This window comes from Acomys minous, assembly GCF_964271855.1.
Source record: "Acomys minous genome assembly, chromosome: 8".
NCBI lineage: Eukaryota > Metazoa > Chordata > Mammalia > Rodentia > Muridae > Acomys > Acomys minous.
Window position 1 is genome coordinate 107,165,898 of NC_140489.1, and position 26,395 is coordinate 107,192,292.

General features: G+C 44.8%; 1 protein-coding gene across 1 annotated transcript in view; it reads left to right on the forward strand.

Annotated features, from left to right (window-relative positions):
- The first annotated feature begins 13,722 nt into the window (after positions 1–13,722).
- LOC311604096 (tetratricopeptide repeat protein 27) overlaps positions 13,723–26,395 on the forward strand; it is a 130,247-nt gene continuing 117,574 nt past the window's right edge. The window contains exons 1-4 of the mRNA XM_084793636.1: positions 13,723–13,973; positions 14,645–14,822; positions 17,048–17,177; positions 20,593–20,733. Coding sequence (XP_084649762.1) covers positions 13,874–13,973; positions 14,645–14,822; positions 17,048–17,177; positions 20,593–20,733 — 549 coding nt within the window. The 5' untranslated portion in view covers positions 13,723–13,873. The remainder of the gene's footprint in view (positions 13,974–14,644; positions 14,823–17,047; positions 17,178–20,592; positions 20,734–26,395) is intronic.

Genomic DNA, 26,395 nt, shown 5'->3' on the forward strand with positions numbered 1-26,395 from the left:
CAGTAAAAATTTTAAATTTAAAACCTGACAGTTTAATTATTAAGCATGTTTTATTCTTGTTTGTTTTGCCCACAGTTTTTTATGAGCTACTTGAAATTTTGTTTCTGTCGTCAGTTATGTTTATACACTCTACCTGTTTTTATTTGCCATCTCAGCTTGTTTAAAATACGTATAAGTTGCTTATGGAGTGTTCATTTTTTATCATATCTGTATGCATCTTGCACAGACAGTCTTAGTTTTCGCATTGATTTTGCCATGGGAATTTTACCTTATGAAGTGATCTATTGGCTTTTTCTCATTGGGATTTTTAACTGCTTAATGTTTTTGATGAGTTTCCCATTGTGATTTTAACTGCGTAATGTTTTTTATGAGTCTCCTAGTGCAGAGGAACCCTGTGTATCTACAAACTGACATCAGTTTGGGTACTGGGGGAGACCTCTTTGAAGCAAGCTTGACCCGTTTCCTAGCTCCCATTCTCTGTCCCCATCCTCCAGGCCCTAGAGGGATAACGGGGAGAATGTAGAGGCATGGGTACATGGGACATCACCTGTGGAAAGGAAGCTCACTCTTGCGCTCTCAGCTTCTGCTCTTCAGATGCTTCAAGCTCTAGAAGCTGTCTTGAGTAGTCTGAAGTACCCATCATTTCCCAGCTCTCTCCATGCCTTAGCCCCTAATGGGATCATGAAGTGGTCTGTGGGCTTCAGTGTTGCCTATTGTCCTTTCAGAGGTGCCATTCTTTGGGTGTGTTGGGGGCCATTTTACGACCACTGTGTTTTATTCACTTCTTGATTTTCCATGGAGTAAGTACTCAGTAAAAACCAAGACAGCTATAGGCTTTTCTGGGAGTCAAAAAATCCCAAGAAAAGCACTTCTGTGCAGCCAGGGTCTCCATATTACTGCTCCCCCACCTCTCTGGCTTCCTCTCTCTGTTCTGAGGTTACAAGGTTAGCTGTAAATTTTCTTCACCTTCAGTCTTGCCCCTTCTGTCCCTTGGCCATCACTCTACAGGTTGGGCCTGTAGTTTTAACCCCACCTCATCTCATCTTGTTATCTACAAGGCCAGAAACCCCAACCACAGGGTGGGTGCCTTCCATCTCTGTAGCCTTCTGGAGTTTTTAGAAGATGCAGCCATCACTCCTTTAGCCTATCTGAGCTCCGTTCCTATTCCTGCTACCCCCACCTCCACTAGCCATTCAAGGAGGAAAGTTCCTAAGCCTGGATGATTTGCAAATATAACTTCAGAAATGAAACATTTTTCCAAGCCCTAGATTCATCGTGCCAGTTGTGATGTAGGTAAAAATCTACCCAGCCTTCCATCCCCTTGAGGCAGCAGCTACAGCCCTCAAATGAGGCATGGTTTTCCCTTTAGATCAAGGGCTTCGTTAACCTAGCAGAGGGGAAGTTTAGAAAGAAAGGCTGGTCACTTTCCATCTTCCCCAATGAAAGGGCATGTTAATAGGCTCTGATAATGTCACTGGATGCCCTACAGAAACTCCCAGCCTAAGGAAAAAGGGAAGTCCATTAAAATCCACGATTTATTGAGGAGCTGGTTTAACCAACTCTTCCAGGAATCTTCCACTTAACTGCAACCTCTCTCTGAGCCCAGCTGAGGCTCTAAGCCACAAAGCCTTGGGTTGAGAAGCAGGTAGACCGTTTCCCAGCATGCTATCTGAAGCTGGGGGAAATTGCATCTCTAGAACATCTGACTTCTGCCTAATTTCAGAAGCCACAGGCTCTTCTGCACACCTCCCACACCTAGCTGGTATCTGTTACCCATTCATGACAGTGTGACAGTTTTCAGGAAATAGGGAGATAGGCAGATAGGCTGTTGGTCTGTCCCTCCAGTCCCCCTTCATTCATATCATGGGTCCTCTCCCCTCACACCCATCTTTTTTGGGCAGCAAGATGAACCACTATGTCCTCATATTTCCCAGTTGGCTGAGTTGTGCATTGTGTAAAGATTGTCCTTGTATTATTCAAATGCTGGTTTCTGTACCAGCAGAGAGCTGAGTACAGGCCAGACTTTGGTATTGTCATTCTTTGGCTGCATCATATTTTGTAAATACTCTCCAATACCTTCTGATTGGTTTAATAAAGAGCTCAACGGCCAATAGCAAAGACAGGACTTTTGGGAAGAGATAGGAACTCTGAGCAAGAATCAAGTGTGGGGGAAAATCACCAGCCACACATGGAGGGAGAAACAGATGCTGGGACTAAGGGACTGAAAGGTAAGGAACCACAAGGCAGAACACAGAATAATATAAATGGGGCAATTTAAGGTCTAATTGGGGAACCGCCAAAGAGAAGGCCAAGCTCTTATAAAAAATAAAAGGTCGTCATGTCGTTATTCAGGAGCTGTGGCTTTAATTTGTGTTTCTTCTACCTCTACTGAAGCAGCTGAAAATTTACATTCAAACAAAGCTGTTCTTAATTCTGAATTAGCAAAATTATATGTGATGGTTTTTCTTTATTAATTAATTTTATTATGTATACAGTGCAATGGATGCATGTACAACTGCTAGCCACCATGTGGTTGCTGGGAATAGATTTCAGGACCTTTGGAAAGAGCAAAATGCTCTTAACCTCTCTGAGCCATCTCTCCAGCCCCAGTGATGGTTGGTTTCAATTGACAATTGACACCATCTAGCATCCCTGGGAAAGAGAGGCTCATCAAGGGGTTGTTTAGATATGGTTGGTCCTTGGTCTTGTCTTCAGGGATTATCTTGATTATGTTAATGGATGATAAGAACTGTCTAGGGTGGGTGGCAGCCCCACCCCCACCCCCGGGGCCTAGTTAGCAACATCAAGTTTTCCTGTGGTCTCTGCTCTCTGCTCTTGACCACAGAGGAAAGGTGCCGGTGTGCTTCAAGTCCCTGTCACCTTGACTTCCCACAATGACGACAGGCTGGAGTTGTGAGCCAAACAAACAAACTCTTTCTCCTTTAAATTGCTTTTGTAAGCGTGTTTTGTCACAGTGACAGGAAGTGAAACTAAGACACCTTTGTAGGATGTTGGGGAAGCAGAGAATGGGCGAAGTGACAAGACACTTGACCAGGTCCTGGATGGTAGGAAGACAGGAGCTGTTGACTCAGGGTATCTGTGAATTCGCTTGTTGGTCAATCGCAGTAGCTTTCTGATCCTTACACATTTAGAAGTATCCTGGGGTGTGTGTGTGTGTGTGTGTGTGTGTGTGTGTGTGTGTGTGTGTGTGTGTATGCTTTGTCTTTCTTGCCCCTAATTAAACACTATACATAGCTGGGACCCTTCCAATAATGAAGTTTAAGCTTCCATGGTAGTGATGGGGTAGAGGATTTGGAGGTAGGGAGACGGGAGGAAGGGGGAACAATACGGTATACTGAACCTTAAAATCTTTCCCACAGTATCTTTTTCTCAAGAGCAGAGGAAAATTTCTCACTCAAAAAATGCACTTCTTAACCAGGCAGTGGTGGTGCATACCTTTAATCCCAGCACTTGGGAGGCAGAGGCAGGTGGATCTCTGAGTTCAAGACCAGCCTGGTCTATATAATGAGTTCCAGGACAGCCAGGGTTAAACTGTCTCGGGGCAGGGTGGTGTGGAAGCACCTCTTTAAGTGGACAGACATTGAAATATCTGAGTATCCTTCTTTGCATAGAGTTTGCCAACATTACAAATTTGCTTATTCAGATCAGACATAGCCAAGTTTCGGCTGGACATGTGCATATATATGTATGACTGTGCATCCAGTGGTCACAGAATCCAGAAGAGGGTATCAGATCCCCTGGAACTGGTTACACATGGTTGTGAGCCCATGTGGGTTCTGGAAACTGAATCCTGGTACTTTGCAAGGTCAGACAGTGCTCTTAACTACTGAGCCATCTCTCCAGCCCTCATCGTCAAACTTCAAAGATCCCTCTGGCCAAACACTTAACAATGCAATCATATATGGGAAAGTTATGTGAAATTTTGTATCCTTTATGTAACCTTGTAAAGGCAAAATTGATGCCATATTCTATATGTAATGTATATTCTACAACTAATGCCATGGTCTGTGAGAACTTGTCCTCCAAGTGACTTCACTTCTTTCTGCATTCCAACAAAGACCACATACTGCCATAAACTAGACCTGCCAGCAGTCTCCAGAAACTCCACCGGAGCGATTAAATACAATTAACTCCCAATGTTCCTCTGAGATATAAACAAAAACCAAAAAACCACCCAACCTGCCAAAAGGTCGTGTTAGGATTCTACTTCAGCCTGCCTACCTGTGATGTCACTGTTTACCTGCCACGGGGGCGTGGCCCTACCCTGGGCCATATAAAAGACACCCTCCACATGGTGCTCTCTCTCTACTTACCCCTCTCTCTGTCTCTCTCTCTCTGTCTCTCTCTCTCTCTCTCTCTCTCTCTCTCTCTCTCTCTGTGTGTGTGTGTGTGTGTGTGTGTGTGTGTGTGTGTGAGTGTGATTCCATCCCTCTGTACAGCTCTGCTGTTCACCTCTAACCTCCACTGCCTACTTTTTACATTTGGCCCAAAGTGGGGCAGGCCCTTCTGGTGGTGATAAGGGGTAATCTTTACCAGATTACCCAACAAAAACCACTGGACCCGCTTTCCATCATGGACCCGCTTGCCTGGCCGCTTACAGATCCACTCCTGAATCCCGATTCCAGCATCCTCCCACACAGGCTAATTGGTAAGTTGTTTTTTTTTTTCCTTTACTCAGCATAAACGCTTCCCTCTAGTTAGAGAGTTTGTTGGCCTTCTCTGACTGACTGGGAGTGAGGGACACCCCGGTCGTCTTTGCTGACCCTCAACTAGGCTTGTCCCCATTGGGTGAGTTTCCTCATGTAACTTTCTCCGCTGTTCTGTGACAGCCACTGAAAAATTCGAGTGCACTTGTAGCTACATCCCTGTGGCTAACTCATCTGTTGAGTTAGTTTATGGTTAACTCATCTGTTGAGCTAGGCTGTTGGTTGTTAGTTAGTGCTAGTTAGTGCTGACGAGCTACTAACTGGTCTGCACCAGTCCTTTGGGTCACTATCCAATTTAGGAGGTGCTCTGACAGCTTACTGACTTCACCTCCCCATGGGAAACGACCAGTCATCTGTTCTTCCTGACATGCCTTTGGGAACACCCACCTTAAAGCTTACATGCCTCTGCAAACCAAACTTGGACATTTCCAAAAGTAAACGGTTTTAATTATTGCCAGCAATTGGATACATGGAAGGAAGCTCCCATATCCAGACCTTTTCTCTCTTTGCTCTCCCAAGAGTTTTAAATGTACACCTAAATTTTTTTCTCCCTGACCTACTAACTTTGTCTTCTGCCCACATATATATTCCAGTATCCTGTCAGACTGCCTACATCTGGGACATCATCAAAGCAGCTACCCACAAGTGCTCCCGTCCAACCTCAGAAATCGTGCCGGGCGGACCTGCATTGTTCCTCCTAGCTGGACCTCCATTGCCCTTCCCAGCTGCAGATGTTCTCAGACCCCGGACAGCAAATGCAACAGCCTGTTCTTCAGGAACCTGGCCAACATTTCAGCTGCCCTACTGTCAGCAGGAAGTAGTTAAAATGATTACTTCCTCCTCTTATCCATTTGCAAAAGGTTGAAATGGTGTGCTCCAGGCCCCAGACAGACAGCTCCAGGTTCTCCCAACACTCCCTGGTCTCTATCTCCTGCAAGACATGGCTGACATAGCCTGCCCTCTACCTTGAACTTTCAGGACAGAACTTTTCCTTCCCCTTCACTATATAATTTGGACATTTTGTTGCTATTGCTTTTTTTCTATCTCTTTTCTCCATTACCTACGTTTATATACTTCATCTTACCTTATGTAAAAACAACCCAACGTTCCTCATTTTTTAAATATAGGAAAAGGTAGTAATGTTAGGATACCTGTGATGTCACTGTTTACTTGCCATGGGGGCGTGGCCCTGCCCTGGGCCATATAAAAGACACCCTCCATGTATGTGGCACTCTACTTCTCTACCTCCCTCTCTCTCTTCTCTCTCTTTCTGGGATACCCCATCCCCCCCATCCTTCTCCCCCATGTTTATCTAATAAACTCTGTATAACATAATATCTGCCTGGTACCTTGTATTCTATCATTAATCTTTAATTTTTATACATAACAGATCGACATTCCAATGACCCACAACTTCCCTGAAGATCCAGCCACCACACCCCCCCAACCTGCCTAAGCATCGACATTCCTTTGACCCACAGCCCACCCCCCACCGTCCTTGAAGCTCAGGGTCAGTCTCTTATCCTGCTGTGTCAGGAAGGATTGTGATCCAAGGCTAGGGCCCATGATACAGGACCCTGTGTATGTTTTATTGGTATTGAGTCCTGGTGGTCTTTTTGGGGGGGTCTCTTGATCCAGGTGATCTCAGTATAACAACCTGAATTGTTTTTTTACAGCATGTTTCAACGGACTTTGAGAAAATGATTGCTTTCTCAGATCGTCAGAGTCTATTTCTGGAAGCCCAATTGAGAGTCAGAGTCCAGACTTGCAATGCAAAAGCAAAGGCATTTTATTAAGCCAATGTGCCAGGGTCGACCAAGCTCCGAGGAGATGGAAGACTCCGTTCTGCAAGTGTCAGGGCTTAAAATTACCATATACAGAAGCAGAATGTAGCGACAATGGTTAATTAACAAGTGATAGGCTAACAATAGGTGACCTTTTAGGTGAATGGGGGTCTGAGGTAGTAAATTCTAAGTAGGGTGAGATGGGGGCAGTAAATTCCGAGGGCAGGGTTGAGATGGAGGCTAGCGGAGAATTTTTAACTTGTTCCTCTCAGTTCGCTGTTACTTTGCTTGTCCTTGTTACTGGCCTGCAATTCTCAACTTGCTTTGCTCAGCTAACAACGCTATTGTTATGATGGCTAAGTCCAAGCCATCTGGAATCTTTTTTTTTTTTTTTTTTAAGATTTAATTATTTTGTATACAGTGTTTTGCCTGCATGTACATCTGCAGACCAGAAGAGGGCATCAGATCACATTATAGATTGTTGTGAGCCACCATGTGGTTGCTGGAAATTGAACTCAGGACCTTTGGAAGAGCAGCCAGTGCTCTTAACCTCTGAGCCATCTCTCCAGCCCCTGCCATCTGGAATCTTACATTGCTTAGCGAATAATGTTAACTGCTGAGTTCAGGCCACCTGGAACCTTACATAGCCAAGTGTCAGGAAATAAAAAAATTTAAGTAGAGTTTTTGTTGAGCAACTCTGAAATCCTGTGGGCACTTCTGGGTGGACAGCACTTCTGTTTGTTTGATCTTCATGGCACCCAGGGGCATGAGCCACATTAATGAGCTTATAATGATGTTGATGGATTAAGGAGTCACAGACAAAAGTCTGTGGTGGATCTGCCCATGCTCAACAGGCCATGTGGGGTAAGTGGAACTTGTTCAGGAGGCATGGATTCTGCCGCTGGGTGTGTGGTCAACGTCTGTCCCTTCCAAACACTAGAATGTTGGTGAACATTTGAGGAACAGATTTTTTTTCTTTTTAAATATATTTTTTAAAAGATTTGTTTATTATGGATACTGTGGTTTTGCCTGCATGTACTCCTGCATGCCAGAAGAGGGCACCAGGTCTCACTATAGATGGTTGTGAGCCACCAACTGGTTGCTGGGAATTGAACATAGGACCTTTGGAAGAGCAGCCAGTGCTCTTAACCTCTGAGCCATTTCTCCAGCCCCTGCACCCCACCCCTCTTTTTGTTTTGTCAAGACAGGGTTTCTCTGTGTACCCTTGGCTTACCTGGGCTCACCTTGTACATAGGCCAGGCTGGCTTCAAACTCACAGAGAGCCCCACCTGCCTCTGCTTCCCAGAGTGCTGAGATTACAGGCATGTGCCACCACGGCCAATTTAAAGATTTATCTATTTATTATTTACACAGTATTTTGCCTGCATGTGTGCCTGCAGGCCAGAAGATGGCACCAGATCTCATTATAGATGGTTGCTGAACTCAGGACCTTGGGAAGAACAGCCAGTGCTCCTAATCTCTGAACCATCTCTCCAGCCTCATAACATGTAGATTGATTGACTGATTGATTGATTGATTGATTGATTTCTTTTTTTGGTTTTTCGAGACAGAGTTTCTCTGTGTAGCCTTGACTGTCCTGGACTCACTTTTGTAGACCAGGCTGGCCTCGAACTCACAGCAATCCGCCTCCCGAGTGCTGGTATGAAAGGTGTGTGCCACCACCACCCAGCCAACATGTAGATTTCTTAAATCCAGGGAGGTCATAGACTCATGTAGTTTTGTGGTTTCTTAGGCAATTCCTATTCTTTTTAAAAAATTATATAATCTATATGCTTCTTTATGACAATTCATAGCTATATATAATGTATTTGGCCATGTTTATTCCTGTCACCCTCCCTTCCTGGTCCCCTCCCACTCCTTTTTCTCTTGCTCTTCCTCCTCCTCTTTTCTTTCTTGTTTGTATTGATATTTTTTCCAGGCACGGGTTCTTTGTGTAGCCCGGGCTGTCCTGGAACTCGCTCTATAGACCAGGCTGGACTCGAACTCAGGCACCACCCAGCTTCTTTCTTGTTTTTCTTTTTTTAACATGTCCCAATGAGTTTAGCTGGGGTTGAATATAAAAGCCTGGGTAACTTTCTTGTGGCTGCACCTGCAAGGAAAGGTCTCTCCTTTCCCAACCTTCTTCATTGCCTACAGATCCTCAGGGAACATGTGACCTCATGAGTTCTTCTCCTGACTCCTTCAACTTTGTTGCAGGCCTTGGAGCAATCCTCCTGCCTCAACTTCCTGAGTGACTACTCCATTGGCCAGCCCTCCCATCCCCACTTGGGGTAATTCTGATGCTAATGATCTCTGGGATTTGAGGAATACTCATGCCCAGGGCAGGAAGAATGAGGCTTTGCTGTCTTACTGACACATTTGGTTTCCAGTTCTGTCATTTATTTGCTTATTTACCAGGAAATCATACTTTTCTTTCCCTTTAGAATAAGGCCTCAGGATTAGGGCATTAAATGACACTTCAAATGGGACGCACTGACACTGCGAAGACTTATATTCTTGGAGTAAGATCAGCCACAGCTGGATTTTATTACTTGGGTGTTCCTCTTACCTTTTCTTTGGTACACTTTCAAACAGCAATTCCCTCTTCTCTTTGCATTTGCTAGCCATGAAATATCCCCCCTTTGACTGAGAACAGGCACAAAGCCTGGAAACATTCTGGTCAAAGTCTTGCAGAGCTCCCAGGCCTGTTTGTGGGGCCTCCAGAGTCTATCAAACCTCTCCTCCTACAGCACAAGCAGGGACACTGATGCATTGCAGAGCGCTTCATCACCTGGCCCAGCCTAGTTCTCTGAGATATATTGCCTAAGGATGACAAGACCCCTACTCAGTATCTGAAAAAAAAGAACTGGATTTATTTCTCACTGTAAAGAAAGGAAAATTACATAGCTCTGTTGCAATCCCCTCTTGCACAATGTACTGTTCATCATATATAAGGTTTGGAGTTCAAGTGTTGGTCGATTTATAGGCATAAATATTTAACATTAACTGTAAAAGGACTTTGCTCGGGTGACATTGTTGTTGACTGGCTGGCCTTCAGGGCTACGTGTAGCCAAGGGAGTCTGTCCTGGATTTTAAGCAACGTGCTTCAAAAAACCATGTTCACTTCTGGCAGTTACTCATAGAGTGGATGGTTGACAAACCTGTTCTGATGGCTGCTTGTCACTATGTTACAGAGCAATGGGCCTTTCCCAAGTTGCTCTGGACATTTGTTTTTCTTGCTTTTTAGATTTTATTTTTGTTCTGGACAGATGGCTCAGCCATTGAAGGCTAAAGCTCACAACCAACAAGACAAAATCTATTTATTTATTTATTTATTTATTTATTGGTTTTGTTTGTTTGATTGAGATAGGGTTTCCCTGTGTAGCTTTGGCTGCCATGGACTCAATTTTTAGATCAGGCTGGCATCGAACTCACAGTGATCCACTTGCCTCTGCCTCCCAGAGTGCTGGGACTACAGGTGTATGCTACCACGCATGGCTTATCTTTAATTTTGTGTATGTGTGTGCACCTGAATTAGGAGGCCACAGAGGCTGAAAGAGGGTGTCAGATGCCCCGGAACTGGCATTAGAGGCAGTTATGAACAACCTGGTGTGGGTGCTGGGAACAGAACCCAGGTCATCTGCAAGAGCAGTGTGTGTTTTCACTGCTGAGCTATCTCCCCAGCTTCCTAGCATCCACCACCAAATATGCACTGGAAGCTGTAAGACAGACACGGTTTTATAGGCACGTGGTTGATTTTACCTTGAAGTTTTTGCCTATGAGAGCTGATTTTCAGTCAATCTGACTGCGTCTCCAGTCACTTGTCGATTCCTCTGTCAGGACAGTTGTTTGTGGGAGGATTGCAGATTCTAGACAGCAGACATCAAATGAGTGAGAAACAAATCAATGTATTTAGAAGAATCCTGAAAGAGCAGGAGGAAGACACACTGCAAACACCTAGGTTTAATCAAGAAAACAAGATGTGGTGGCTTGCTGTGTCTACTTTACACGGCCAATCTGCTATGTGGTATAAATTTAGACACAGCATGAAATGTTAGCAGTGTCCCAGATCCCTTCCTTGTTGGCCCAAAGGAGAATGAGGGGTATTTACTATCCATATGCTGCTCATTAGTCTCTTACCCATAAATCCTTGTGCTAGGAAACTTAAACTTTTTGAATGTCCCCAGGGCTAGTCTAGCCTATTCACTGTGTCAGCCAAAGTGAAGAAATACTTTTTTGCTGAGCACTCTGCTTATTTTAGCTGGTATCATTGGGACATTTTCCTTAGGGTCTTTAGTGGAAATGCTTACGGTATTTGTAATCTCCATTGGGGGATCTGGGCCGTTGGGCTGTCCTAGTCTTGGAATGGCCCAATTATCCCATATGACAACTTGCTTTGGCTTGGGGTTCGCATTAAGAGTCTTAGTTTCACCTAGGGAGACCTCAGGGGGTACAAGGGAGGTGTGATCAGTCCCCCTGCAGCTGTGGGAATGTTTTCACTTGATGATGTGACACAGAGTCAAACTCTACTTAGGGTTGGAGTCCCATTTCTGCCATACCACATTCCCCCCACCTGGGGTGGTGCTGCAGACTGGACTCAGAATCTTGTTTATGTGGAACATGGTCTCTACCACTAAGCCACACTCTGGTCCCTATTATTATTTGCAGATTATCATTTTTAGGATTGGGGATGAAGCTCAGTGGCAGAGCACTTGTCTAGCATGTGAAAGGCAATTTTTTAAAATATGATTTTTACCACAATTGTATTAGCAAAGGCCCGAGAGAACTTAATCACAGATGATAGTGATTCCCCTCTGGGGAAAGCTGGATTCAGAGAAGAGGTGGTTCCTGCACCATGAGAACATGAGAGGACACAGCAACCATCATGAAGGTGTAGGAGAGATGGCCCAGTCATCAAGAGCAGCTGTTGCTCTTCCAGAGGACGTGAGCTCAGTTCCTACAGTGGGCAGCTCCTAACCTCATGACTGTAGCTTCAGGGGACCCAGTGCCCTCCTTTGGTCTTCACGGGCACCAGCACACACATGGCCGACACTCACACAGACACACATATACATAGATAATTTTTTTCATAAAGTATTATGAAGGACCAGAGATAAGGCTCAGTGTTAAGTAAAGGTGCCTGTGGGCAAGCCTGACAAGCTGAGTTCAGTCTCTGGGAAGCACACGGTGGAAGGAGAGACCTGCTCCTGGAAGCTGTCTTCTGCTATGTGTGTGTTCAACGGTTAGAAAAACAAAACAAAAAACGCCCAACCCAAACCAACCCCAAAACCCCACATTCCACTGTTCTGCTGGGTGGATCTATTGCAGCTTATTATTCATTCATGGATGGATATATATATATATATATATATATATATATATATATATATATATATATATATATATATTTTTTTTTTTTTTTAACTCTCATCTAGGGTCTAAGTTCTGGTGTTCAGAAGTCATGAGATTATCTTTGGTCAAAAGTTATAAAGCTGATCTGGGCACTTGTAATCCCAGCACTCAGGAGGCAGATGCAGGTGGATCTGGGAGTTCGAGTCCAGCCTGTTCTACAGAACAAGTTCCAGGACAGCCAGGGATACTCAGAGAAAACTTATTCCCCACCCCCCCTTTTTTTTTTTTGTGACAGGGTTTTTCTGTTTAATAGTCCTGGCTGTTCTGGAACTCTCTTTGTAGACAAGTCTGGCCTGGAACTCACAGAGTTCTTTGCTCTCTTTGCCCCTGAGTGCTGGGATTAAGCACATGAACCACCATGCCTTCTTAAGAAACCCTATCTTGAAAACACAAAACAAACAAACAAACAAACAAGTTACTCAGCTGAGTTTGGGGAGAAGCTACCTTTCCATTTCAGCACTCCAACAGGGGGAGTTAGTTTGAGGCCAGTATTGTCTATATAGCAAGTTCCAGGTCAGCAAAAGTTACACGGTGAGATCCTACCAAAAAACTAGTGACTAGATGAATTCCTTACTTCAGGATAACAGTGTTGTCTCATATAATACTTATTTACTCCTATAGTTGCTCCTGGATCTTGGTCCAAAGACTTAATGTTTCTTATAGTTAGAAATGCCTGGGACACAGGGAAGTGTTGCCCGTTGTCAGGTGAAGGACAGTAGTGACTTAATTTTACCATGGACTGCATTGGCCGCTGTTGTTTTTCCACAGTGTGGCACAGAAGCGAACAAAACATTCATCCTATTTAAAAAAAAAAAAAAGCTGGGTGTGATGGTGCACGCCTTTAATCCCAGCACTTGGAAAGAAGAGGCAGGCCAGTCTCTGTGAGTTGGAGGCCAGTACAGTGGAGGCTACATAGATCACCACAGTGTTCTGGGTTCTATCGACTGACCTGCAAACATTTCCAAACTATATAAAAATTACCCCCCTACCCCTTTAAAGAAATTGCTACTACTACGACGACAACATTTTTTGAGACACAGTCTGTCTGTGTAGCCTTGGCTGTCCTGGAACTTGCTCTGTAGACCAGGCTGGCCTCGAACTCAGGGATCTTCCTGCCTCTGCCTTCTTCATGCTGGGATTAAAGGCGTGCGCCACCACCACTTTCTATTTTATTTTATGTGTATTAAAGTTTGCCTGGAGGTATGTATGTGTACCACTTGCATGTCTGCTGCCTAGAAGGCCAGAGAAGGGCACTCGATCATTGGAGCTACAGGTGCTTATGAGCCTCGTCATGTAGGTGCTGGGAGCCGAACTTTGCCCTCTGGTGAGCCATCTCTCCAGCAGCCCTGCCCACTCTTAGAAGAGGCCAGCTTGGAACTCAGGGTGAAGCTCAGAGGCTGTCCTCAAAGTAGCAGCCATCCTCCTGCCTCATCCTCTTCAGTGCTGTGATTACATTTCCAGCTTGGATTTCTCGCACTTTCAAGCATCCAAAGGATAGCCTATACCAAAGGAAGGAAGTTCCAGCCTGGGGTGCATAGGCTCCGTTTGAAGATCTGTGCATTAACCTACAAGGACTTGGTTTTGTCTCGCGAAGTGGAGTGTTGTCACCCAGAATTTGCTTCCAAGTAAGCTTGTATCTCTCCTCGAAACAGCCCTCACCCAAGGAGAACAAGACCCACCAAACTACCTATTTCCATACCCCCAACGCCTAGTGCCGCGATCTACCCTCTGCGCATGCTCACAACCGAGTCTCCAGTTGGTCGCCAAAAGGAAGCTAATCTGCGTGTCTGTTTTCCCAGGATGCCGTGCGCTGCTGTCATGGCTGCCCCCGTGAACCTGTGTACTCATATGGGACTCTAGTCCCGTGGGCGTCTTTTCGGTACCTGTGGCCATCAGACGCCGGCGACTTTGGACTCTCCTCCCGCGTGGGGCTCCGTTTTGGGTACAGCGATGCCGGGGGCGATGTGGACGCCGGAGCTGGCGCTTCTGAGGGGCTTCCCCACGGAGGGGGAGCTGCTGTTCTGGAAGCAGGAGGGCGTCTGTGGCTCAGGTGGGAGAGCTGCACCTGTAGGGAGTTGGGTGAGCTGTGAGGACAAGGGATGCCAGCTCTGGAGACGTGGTGTCAAGAGGGAGGAAGTTTGCTTGGCGGCCTGAGATCTGGTGGTCTGGGAAAAGTTCCCGAAAGACAGACTAGAGCTGATTTTTTAATTTAGGACTGAGAAGTAAAAGAGAGTTCGGCAGGAAAACACCGCGGATGAGGCAGACATGTGCCTAGGGAATATGAGGTAGTCATGAGTGGGATTGGCTTCCTGAGGAGAATAGTGAAGGTAGGATTTCAGAAAAGGAAACTTTTTTGTGTTAATCGGGATCTTTGTGAGTTACCAGAAGGCTAACATCCCTGTTGTTGTTGTTATTATTATTATTTCTGGGTGAGTCCTCTGCTTTGTTGCTCATAGTCATTGTAAGTATATTATTGTTGTTGTTGTTGTTAGTGTTATTATTTCTGGGTGAGTCCTCTGCTTTGCTGCTCATAGTCATTGTAGATATCCTGTAGTCTAGGAGAGGTGAAACTAGTAGAATGAGAAGGATTTGCTCAGTGCTTGGTGATTAAAAGCATTTTAAGTCTATACCTTTTTGCATGTTGAAATATTTATGTAATGAATTATCATTTACACTAAAAAAAATTCTGCTGCCTTACCGGACTCACGTTTTGTATTACAGATATTGGAGTTTTCTTAGACATGCTGTTAGAAGGGAGCTATGAGGCCATGTTCTTACATTCGGTGACACAAAGTATTTTAAATTCAACAACGGTGGCTGAAGAAAAGATTGACAGCTACCTGGAGAAGCAGATAGTAAATTTCCTGGATTGCTTTACAGATTTGGAAGAAATGGAAAGGTAGGATTTTATTTGAAACCTTTGCAGAGAAACACACTTTTATTGGCGGGGGGCAGGGGGCTGGAGAGATGGTTCAGTGATTAAGAGCACTTACTGCTGTTTCAGAGGACCCAAGTTTGATTCCCGTCACTCACTTTGTGGCTCCTAACTGCACAACTCCAGTTCTAGGAGATCCAGCACCTTCTGACACCTATGGCCACCAGGCACACATGTAGTGTACATATTTACACCCAGGCAAAACACCTACTTACATCAGATATGTAAATAAATAAGTAAAATTTGGATACTTTTATGGTATCCAAATACCAATACTTTGATTTTTGCTGTTAGCAGTTGTTGAGAGACCTGGACTCATGGTGTGCCAAGTCATCTAGAAAAGGCCTCTGCTGCAGAACATCTTCCAGAATGGAGAAGGACGGCGGGGAGGAGCAAAGTGGGTTTTGCATATGAGAGTGACACATGCTTGGTGGTCACTGCTAACCTTCCCAGAGTTTAGGTCTGGTGAGTGCTAGCCACCAGCTTGCTCCCATGTGTGTTTCTTGCTTTTTGTTTTGTTTTGAGAGTCTCTACAGAGTAGAGTCTATGTAGCCTTGGCCTGGAACTCACTATGTAGACCAGGCTGGCCTCGAACTCGCAGAGATCCTCTTGCTTCTCTGCCCCTCAAGGGCTGGGATGAAATCATGCATGCGAAAGGCTTCTCACTTCCCGGGCACACATTCTACCACTGAGCTGGATCCCTAGCCCTTTCTTATGCTTTTTATTTTGAGGTAGGGTCGTACTAAGTTGTCCAGGATGGCTTTGAACTTGTGATCCTCTTGCCTCAGCCCTCTAGAGTAGCAGGATTGAAGGCTTCAGCACCAGGCCTGGCTTTGTTCTTGATTCTTATTTGCTGGCTGATGTGTTTGTTCTGTAGTAAAGTTAGCCTGGTGGTGTCCATTCCCGTCCCTCCTCTTCCTTCCCCCTGCACCCATGCGTGCACACAAACACCCTGGTCATAGGGGTCCAGAACTGTAGGCTGAAGAGGCCCGTGGTTTGTCCTATTTTAGGGTGCACTCTCCAAGAGAATATTCTGTGTCTCTTGTGGTGACTGTGGTAACTGCTTTCCATTTTTGGCTAATTTAGCATTTGAAACGTGAAAACTTTGACTAGAGACCACATTTTACATTTAAGTTAAAATAGATTTACATTTATGTTAACTTTTTTTATTATTTATTTATTTATTTATTTATTTTGGTTTATTTATTTATTTTTTTGGAACAGAATTTCTCTGTGTAGCCTTGGCTCTCCTGGACTCGCTTTGTAGACCAGGCTGGCCTAGAACTCAGAGATCTGCCTGCCTCTGCTTCCTGAGTGCTGGGATAAAAAACATGCGCCACCATGTCTGGCTTATGTTAACATTTTTTGAAGATGTATTTTTATTTTATATGTATGGGTATTTTGTCTATACCACGTGTATGCATTGCATGTAGTGGTCAGAAGAGGGCAGTAGATTCCCTGGAAATGGAGTTACAGACAGTTGTCAGCAGCCATGTGGGTACTTGAGATAAAACCTGGGTCCTCTGGAAGGGCAGCCAGTACTCTTAACTGCTGAACCATCTCAGCCCTAGATTAAATTCAATTTAAAAGCCACATGTGGCTAGTGGATTTATTGAATGTTGCAAATATAATGGTACAACATTAGGAGAGTCTCAAATAGTACTTGATTTTTTTTTTTCTATGTTAAAACAAATTAAGTAGCATGCATGCAGGGGTGTGGTGATGGTGGTCAGTAGTTGTTCAGTTTCTGTGCTGGTTGGTTTCTGTCAGCTTGATACAAACCTATACTTCTCTGGGAATAGGAAATCTTAATTGAGAAAACACCTCAGGAAGATTGGCCTAAGCAAGTTTGCAGGGCATTTTCTTGACTAATGATTGACATGGGAGGGCCCAGCTCACTATGGGCAGTGCCACCCGTGGGTGGATAGTTCTGAATAGTACTAGAAGGCAGAGGAGGAAAGCCTTGGAGAAGAAGCAGGTAAGCAGCGCTCCTCCACGGTCTCTGCTTTAGCTCCCACCTTCAGCTTCTGGTCTTGAGCTCCTGTCTTGGGTTATGTCACTGATAGCGTGTGGCCCGAGAGTTGTAAGCGGAAGCAAACCATTTCTTCCCCAGTTCAGTTTTGATGTTGCTGTTTTTTAATCACTGCAATAGAAACCTTGACTAAGGCGTTTAGCATTCTTGTGTGCAGACAGCAGCTGGTGTTCCTACTTGGTGTGAGCAGCTTGCAGCTTTTTGTTCAGAGTAACTGGACTGGCCCTCTCGTGGACTTGCACGCTCAGGACTTCTTGCCGTCTCTTCTGCTTGAGCAGTTCAGTGAGGTATGATTCTTGGAAATGTTATATATGTATGTTTTTTTTTCTAAATATAATTCTTTTCAAACAGGTGTTAGCAAATTGGAGGTAACAGCTGGGTGGTGGTAGCACAGTCCTTTAATTCCATCACTCGAGAGGCAGCGGCAGGCGAATCTCTGAGTTCCAGGCTACCTTGGTCTACAGAGTAAGTTCTAGGACAGCCAGGGCTACACAGAGAACCCTTGTCTCTAAAAACCAAAAACAACAAAAAATTGGAGTTAACAGTTGGTTGGAAAGAGATGACTTTGTAGTTTGTCCAAACTACTAAGAACACTTGTTCATTGATCTTCTGACCTCCAAACATACGGCATAGCATTTTCATGCCCACACTCACAACAGCTCACACATATATACATACGCACACGATAACACGTCCATCACATGCATGTGCATTTGCATGCATACCCACACAAGGACTATGTCTCCTTTGCGCTCAGGACCTCCTTGAGACAGTGGACATGATCGCTGTTGTGGAGCAGAGCTTCTGATGGCTTTCCCTAGGTCAGGAGCCTGATCTTGACTCGGTGGTTATAGGGGCCCAGGGCTGCTAAGGTCCCTTCAGCTCTTTTCTTGTGGGGTTGCAGCCTCCTCTATTTGAGTCCTGTGGACAGGAGTACCCTCTTTTCTATTTTGATGACACTGGCAGTTGAACTCATGAGTCAACATGTTAGGCATGTATTCTACCACTGAATTAAACTCCCAGTCCTGATGTGGCCTTTCCCTCAAGAAGCCTGGGCATGCTGCATCCGGTGACACTGTGCATCTTCTGACCCCCTGCTTTCCTGAAGCACTCGCAACAGTTTTCTGATGATCTTTCAGTGCTTTTCTTCATAGTAGCTGTGTGTGACTCCTTAGTTTAGTGTTGCCTGGTTTGGATTATTTTTGACTTCTATTATTCAAGATATGTTTGAAATTATACTCTATTATTATTCTTCCTCCTCTTTTTCTTCCTCTTCCTTTTCTTTTCTCTTCTTCTTCTTCTCTTTCTCCTTCACCTTTTTCTTCCTCCTCCTCCTCCTCTTCTTCTTCTTCTTTCAGTTGAAACTGGCTCTCACTAGTCATGGCTGGCCTGGAACTCATTTTTTGACCAGGCTGACTTTGAGGTCATAGAGATCATCCTGTCTCTTCCTCCCAGGTGCTGGAATTAAATGTGTGTGCCACTATACCTGGCCTTGTTATTTTTTAAAAAAGAACCCTGGTGTGTGTGTGTGTGTGTGTGTGTGTGTGTGTGTGTGTGTGTGTGTGTGTGTGTGTGTATGTGTTGTGTGGTGTGTGTGTGTGTGTGTGTGTGTTGTGTGTGTGTGTGTGTTGTGTGTGTGTGTGTGTTGTGTGTGTGTTGTGTGTGTGTATGTGTTGTGTGTGTGGGGGGTGTGTGTGTGTGTGAATGAGGGTGCATGTGTGCATGTGTACTGTATGCATGCTGTCTGAGGAGGTCGGGGGAAGTTGCTGAACTCCTGGGAACTGCAGTCATAGGTGGCTGTGGGACATGATCAGGATGCAGGCACCCAAGCTCAGCTCCTCTGCAGGAACAGCAAGTGCTTGTAACTACTGAGCCATCTCTTTACTGCTTTTCACCTATTTTTTTGAGTCAGTCTTTGACTAGAGCTCATTTTTACTGGAGGTCATTGAGTTGGTGAAAATGACTGACCAGGAAGTTACTGGCGTTCTCCTGTCTCAGGTCCTCAGCACTGAGCCCTCTTCACAGCCCAAGCCTTCCTCTTTGGGGAGCCTTCTGTTCACTGCAATCTTTAGTCTGCTCACTGCTTGATGTGAAAGATCTAGTTGGTAATTTTTATTGATGGAAATTAGGAAGTGGGGATGTGCTACATAATAACCTTTACCGTGGAGTGAATCCTAAGTCAAATGTTAGTTTATTATATATACACACACACATATATATGTATACACACATGTATATATGTACAAATACACATACATGGGCTGGAAAGATGGATCCTCTAGAGGTCCTGAGTTCAATTCCCAGCAACCACATGGTGGCTCGCAACCATGTGTAATGTGATCTGATACCCTCTTCTGGCCTGGAGCCGTACATGCAGCCAGAGCACTGTATACATAATAATCAATAAATCTTAAATACACACACACACACACACACACACACACGGCTGTTCATGTAGGGTCACTTCTTGTTTTGAGACAAGCTCTCACTATGCAGTGGCTGTCCTGGAACTCACCAGGTAGATTAGGCTAGCCTCAAGGTCACAGGGCTCTGCCTGCGTCTGCTTCCTAAATGCTAGGATTAAATGTGTGCACCATGCATCTGGCATAGGGTTACTTCTTACTGAAGTAGATTTTGTAGGAAATATGAAGTGATAATGTTCATTCATTGATAGCATTTTCTCAATTCCCCCCCCTCCGTCTGTCCCTTCCTTTTTTTTTTTTTTCTTTTTCTTTTTTGGACACAGGGTTTTATTATGTTGTTTAGTTGCCATCAACCGTTGACGTGGTAAGGCACTCCTTTAATCCCAGCACTTGGAAGGTAGAGGCAGGTAATCTCTGTGACTTAGAGACCAGTCGGGTATACAGAGTGAGTCCAGGACTGCCAGTGCTGCATAGAGAGATTCTGTCTTGAAAAAAAAAGTTTAATCATGATTTCTTTCGACAAGTGTAGAAGAGGCCCCGCACCTAACATACACACACTTATTTATTGCTCTGAGGCAGTGGGACCTGGGAGAGTGGAGCTGATAATGAGATGGATTATTATGCAGTAGCCTTTTTTTTTTTTTTTTTTTTAAATTTAGGCTTTCAAGACAGGGTTTCTCTGTGTAATGGCCCTGACTGTCCTGGAACTCTCTTTGTAGACCAGGCTGGCTTCACAGAGATCCATCTGCCTCTGCCTCCCAAGTGCTGCGATTAAAGGTGTGTGCCACCATGGCTGGCCTGCAGTAGCCAACTTTATTTAGCTCACCAGGTAATTTATACTTTGAGGGTTAAGAAGAGTCACCTGTGCATACAATCACAAGAGCAAGCTATACAAAGCTGCAGGCCTCATGTGGCGAAGCCATATGTTTCTTTTTCTGTTTTCCTTTTTGGTTTTTTGAGACAGGGTTTCTCTGTATAGCCTTGGCTGTCCTGGACTCACTTTGTAGACTAGACTGGCCTTGAACTCACAGAGATCCATCCATCTCTGCCTCCCAAGTACTGGGATTGCAGGTGTACGCCACCATGCCGGCTAAAAACATATTTTTCCATAGAAGCATATAAGAAACAGTAGCCAGTTGTAATGAATAATCTGAGGTAGACTCACTCCTATCAGTTGTGTAATTAATAAACATTCTCATTTCTAAGCTGAATTAATTGAAATATTTATATGTTATTATGACATACAACTGATACTTGTAACCTTACACACCTTTTCCAGGTCAAAGGACTGGATGCTGTTATTATGGGTCTACTCACCCTGGATGGCGAATCAGTCTACAGCCTGACTTCAAAGCCCATACTGCTGTTACTGGCACGCATTGTCCTGGTGAACCTCAGACATAAACTAACAGCTCTCCAGGTAAGGCGAGGGAAGGCCCACTGGCATTCCACCGAGGTCCCTTTTGTGCCTGTTAACATCAGACTGATGCTGCTTATGTCTCTGTATATTTTATTTTCTATATCTTCTTTGAGAGACTTCCTTTTAAAAATCTCATGAAAATAAGGAAACTATTTTCTTGTGAGAGTAATCTTGTATAAGATGAGATTGTATTGAGCCTCTTTAATAGTGGAAAGAGAGATTGTCTGTGTGCAATGTAAGAAGCACGTGACCGGTGTGAATGGAGATTTGGCCCAGATGAAGAACATTAGCAAGTATATGGGATTATGGATGGGAGGCAGCTTGATAAAAGTTATTAGAAGCAGATGGCATGGGATTGAGACAGGGATCCCATACTTGCCCCACTATGGGAAGTAGTTTAGGAGATTAATATCTGCCCTGCCCCAGGTTAACTAAGGCTATTTTAAAATATAACAGATATCTGTGTCTTGATTGATTGCTAGCAGGTTATACTGCCATAATAATAATAAGTATAAGCCTGCTAATAAACATTATTAGGCCCTACTGATAATTTAACAACAAGTGGCACTCGATGTGCAGCAATTATTAGGCAATACTGATAATTTAACAGCAACAAGTGTATGTGTCTGTAAGTGTGTCTGTGTGAGTGTATAAGTTTGTGTGTGTCTAAGTGTTCATTCTTTGAATTTTTTTTTTTCCGAGACAGGGTTTCTCTGTGTAGCCCTGGCTGTCCTGCACTCACTTTGTAGACCAGGCTGGCCTCGAACTCACAGCAATCTGCCTGCCTCTGCCTCCTGAGTGCTGGGATTAAAGGCTTGCGCCACCACTGCCCAGCTCCATTTTTTGAATCTTAAGTAAAGATTCATGGTCTGTTATAAATTTGAGCTAATGACAGTCAATATCAGAGAGAATGGAAGGGATCTGAGTGACTGGCCTCTGGGTTTTTGTGTTGAGTGTGGTAGAGCATTGTTGACTATCTCTTGTGTGGTTTCTTGAGATGTCACATACAGCAGTGAGGAGAAACACTCACACAGGAAGCTGACAGGCACTGGGAATGGCACACTGACTGACAGTGCAGAGGTCTCAGGTTTGGGTGGAGGCTGTCACCTGTGCCGTGTGGAGTCTGCATGGTGGCTGCTTAGCTCTACTCTGGGTACGTTGAGAGCAGCCATAGTGTGTCAACAGATGAGTTGAGTCCTGTGACCCAATAAAACGTTATTTGTGGCATGGTGAGACACACCTTTAATCTCAGCACCCAGGAGTCAGAGGCAGGTAGATCTCTGAGTTTGAGTCTTCAGAGTGAGTTCTAGAGCAGCTAGGGGTATAAAGAGAAACCCTGTCTTTAAAAACCAAAAAGGAAAAAAAAAAGACTTATTTTATGTGTATGGGTATTTTGTCTGTGTTCATGTCTGCACAATGTGCGTGACTAGTGTGTTGGATCTCTGAGATTGGAGTACACATGGAAGTGCAGAAAAGCTGGGATGGACTCTGATGGAGAAGCTGCAGCACTTCAGAAGTTCTGTCTATTTATTATGTGAGCTGAACAAGGAGTCAGGGTTAGCTAATGTCGGAAGGACAGTCCCTGCAGGGAGCAGTCTTCAGGCTGTGAGCGTGGCTGTAGGAGTGAGGGAGAAAGCCACTGTGGGCATTTTCTGTACCCAGTATCAACATCCCCACATGGACTAGGGAAGGCCTTGCCATCTCCTTGCTCCTCACCTGGAGAAGGCTTTGCTGTTTGTCTGTGTCTCAAATGGGGAAGGCCTTGCCATTTTCCATAACTCTATGGCATTAGGGTCCCTGACATGGCCGTGTCCATGTCAAATAATACATATTCACACAGTACTTTACATGCTCCATATGTGAGTGTACACCACATGCAAGCCTGGGACCTATAGAGTGTGGAGGAATTTCAGGTTGGCAACATGGCTGCTCTGGCAAGGGATCATATCCAAAGACCTAGGCCTGTGTGATGCAGCTGGAATACAGACACTGCCTTAGTATGCACCTTTAAGCCCTATGGCTGGAATATAGATATTACACCTTTAATCCAGCTGGCTGGAGTGCAGACATGCCTTTTAGTCTACACTCTTTCTTTCTTTCTTTCTTTCTTTCTTTCTTTCTTTCTTTCTTTCTTTCTTTCTTTCTTATGTATACAACATCCTGCCTGCATATGGGCCTGCCTGCCAGAAGAAGGTATCAGATCTCATTATAGATAGCTATGAACCACCATGTGGTCGCTGAGAATTGAACTCAGGACCTTTGGAAGAGCAGCCAGTGCTCTTAAGCTCTGAGCTATCTATGCAGCCCCTCTTTTTTTCTTTTTTTCTGACAAGGTTTCTCTTTGTGATATCCCTGGCTATCCTGGACTAATTTTGTAACTTTGTAGAACTCAGCTATTCAGCTGCCTCTGCCTCCCGAGTACTGGGACTAAAGGCGTGTGCTACCACACCAGCATAAATGTTGTTTTTATTTCCTCTGTTGAGAGGAGGAGATGAGAGCCCTACCCAGTGTTACTAACACATGGCTTAGACAGAGCTCAGGGCGGTTTTATCTAGCCTCCATGTAATCTAATCTTCTGCAAGCCTGGACTTTGAAGGCTTTAGCATCCAGCCTCCATCTGCTAACCTAGGCCTCTCCAGCCTCCAAGATGCTCTGTTGAATAAGCTCACCCTTTCTAGTTCTTTCTGAACTCTAGCTGGCTGGTTCAACTCAGCTGTTCTGGCTCAAACTCCTCTCCAACCTGACTTCTCTTGAAACCCTGTCTCAAAAAACCAAAAACCAAACCGAAACAAAAAACCCAACATTTCCAACAGAGGCCAGAAGGTTCTTAGACACCATATGGGTGCTAGAAATCAAACCCAGGACCTCTGGAAGATCTTAGAGCCATCTCTCCAACTCCCACCCCCTTCACTGGCATGGTGCATACTTACAACAGCTCTCCTTTTTATTAGTTTACTTTGTTTTAAATTATGTGTCTGTGTGGGCATGCAGGTGAGTGCACATGCTGGAGGGGCCCAGAGCCGTTGAGTCCCTTTGGAACTGGGGTTGTATGTGGTTGTGGGCTGCCTGATACAGGTACTGGGAATCAAGCTTGAGTGTGTTTCGAGAGCTCTTAAGCTCGCACCATCCCCTCAGACCCTGTAAGATTCTCTCAATGATGCTAATACCATTTCTCTCCTAAATAGTAAAGAGACATCACTTACTATGTAAGTTCATTTCAGTTTTGAAGTTGTTATTTCAACAATGATGAGCAAACCCAGGACCTTGCTCTGGCCACAGGTTACATGCCAGCACCATTTTACATTAATTTTTGAGTGAATCAACTCCTTAAAGAAATATATCCTGGTGTTTACTCTGGTATTTGTAGATCTGTATGAAAGACACTCCCCTGCCCCTGCCCTGTCTATTCAGTCTGTGGACTAGATTTAATAACATGGATGTGTTGAAAGCAGGCCAGAGTTCTCACTGTCTCTCCTCAGCTGTGTGAACTTAGGCCGGGTGATTTCTTGAATAACAATTTCCTTACTCTAAAACAAAATGAGAGACTGGTGCAGGGGATGTGGAGGGGAAGGGGGAGGGGAAGGGGAGGAGGGCAGGTGGTGTAGCTCAGCAGTAGAGCACTTGTCTACTCTAGTGTGACTCCAGGATCATTGCCCAGTGCTGGGGGCATGGGAAGAGGAGACCTCAAACAGAAGGAGCTCCTTTTTGAGTGCCTTATTGCCTTGGGGAATGTTCTAGACTAGTACAAGTGCTCAGTCAGACTGCATGACTGTGGTAAGTGCCTCAGGGGGAAGTAAGGTTAAGACACACTGTCTGCAGTAGGACTGTCGGTTTTGGTTTTTCAGTTCTAGGGTATTGAAAGGCCTTTGTATTTCCCAGTAGAGCTGAAGGGAAAGTTCTACACTCCTTCTAGGGTTAAAATCACAGAACTGATTTGTAAAGAGTTCAGCGCCTTAGGTCATATGTTTTCCCAACAGCTCGGCCTTTTGACTGAAGACAAGTAATTCCCTTGTCTATAAAGGGAAAGAGTCAAGCAGCTAAGCCTCCCTCATTAGCCTGATGGCAGATAAAGGGAGGTTCTGGAATGTAGGTTGACTTCACTAGCCTCAGTGGTCGGAAAAGAGCGAACTGAGGGAATGCCTCAGGGAATTCAGTTAAAATGATTTGAAACTTCCTTCCTCTTAGATAACTCTGCTTTCCCTCCATCCACTGAAAAGCAACTTCAGTAATTACAATGGATTTGATTGTAAAGTCAGAAGTGTATCTATAGCTTCAATTATAGTAGCTGTGTATAGCTGATTGGAAGGGGACCCTTCCCTGTTTCTGTACTGGGGAGTGGACCTAGGGCCTGGAATTCGCTAGGCAAGGGCTCTACTGTTTATCTAGCCATCTCACTAAGTTGCCCAGACAGGTCTTGAACTTAGATCCTTCTGTTTCAGTCTCCCAGGAGTTGAGACCTGTTATATCAGGTCTATGAGAAAGGGACTCCTTAGTCAGATGAGATAGTAAATTTGAGTAAAAAATATTTTTGATAACTAAGAATGATCTATTAGTATCGCTACTAAAAAAGGAAAATTAGCTTCTTAGGTATTCATGTAATATAATTCAGGCTAAGGCTAACTTGAGACTGTGATTCTCTCGCTTCTGGCTCCTGAGCGCTGAGCTTGTGGGTATGAGCGTCTGTGCCTGACGCAGCTTTAAATGAGCCGACTCGGTATACACTCATACTTCATGCTTTAGAAGCCCTTAAAATATGTGTTATGGCACAGGAGTACTAACAGAAACATGAGCATATACACAAGAATAGATTACTAACTTTTGTTCCGGCTTTTTCTAGGGGAAGGTGGGGGTGGGCTAGGGGAACAGGGGTTGTTTGTGTGTGTGTGTTAGTATGAGGGCATGCACAGTGTGTGTGTGTGTGTGTGTGTGTGTGTGTGTGTGTGTAGAGACCAATGTTTGGTGTCTTCCTTCATTGCTGTCTATTTAATTTTTGTATTTTTATTTTGCTTTTGAGATAGAGCCCTAGATGTCTTGGAATTCACCATGGATATCAGGCTGGCCTCAAGAACTCACAGAGGCCCACCTGCCTCCTTGAGAGTTTAAATCAAAGATTGTGCCTGGCTTTCCCGTTTACTCTTAGGGTCTTTCACTGAATCTGGAGCTTATTGATTTGACTAGGTTTGCTGGCCAGTAAGATCTGGGCATCTGTTGTCCCCACCCTATATGGAGGGTGCAGATATGTATTGATTATACTGGCTTGTTATGGCTTCTTGTTCTGTTGCTCTCCCCCCCACCTCGTGGGTAGGGTGGGTGGAGTGTGTGTGTGTGTGTGTGTGTGTTGAACACTCACGGAGTGGGGGGGGTAGGGTGGGTGGAGTGTGTGTGTGTGTGTGTGTGTGTGTGTGTGTGTGCACGCACTCAGGGAGTCCAGAGGAGAGAGTAGGTGTGTGTGGGGTTGTGGGTGTGGGTGTCCATGTGCACTCATGGAATCTAGAGGAGAATATTTGAGTGTGGGTGTGGGTGTGTGCCTGTGTGCATCATGGCATCCAGAGGAGAGTGTCTCATGTCTTCTTGTACTGCTGCCTGCCTCATTCCCTCAGGAAGGGTTTTCAGTGACTCTGAAGCTCTCTGTTTCTTCTAGGCTTGCTGGCCAGCGAGCTGC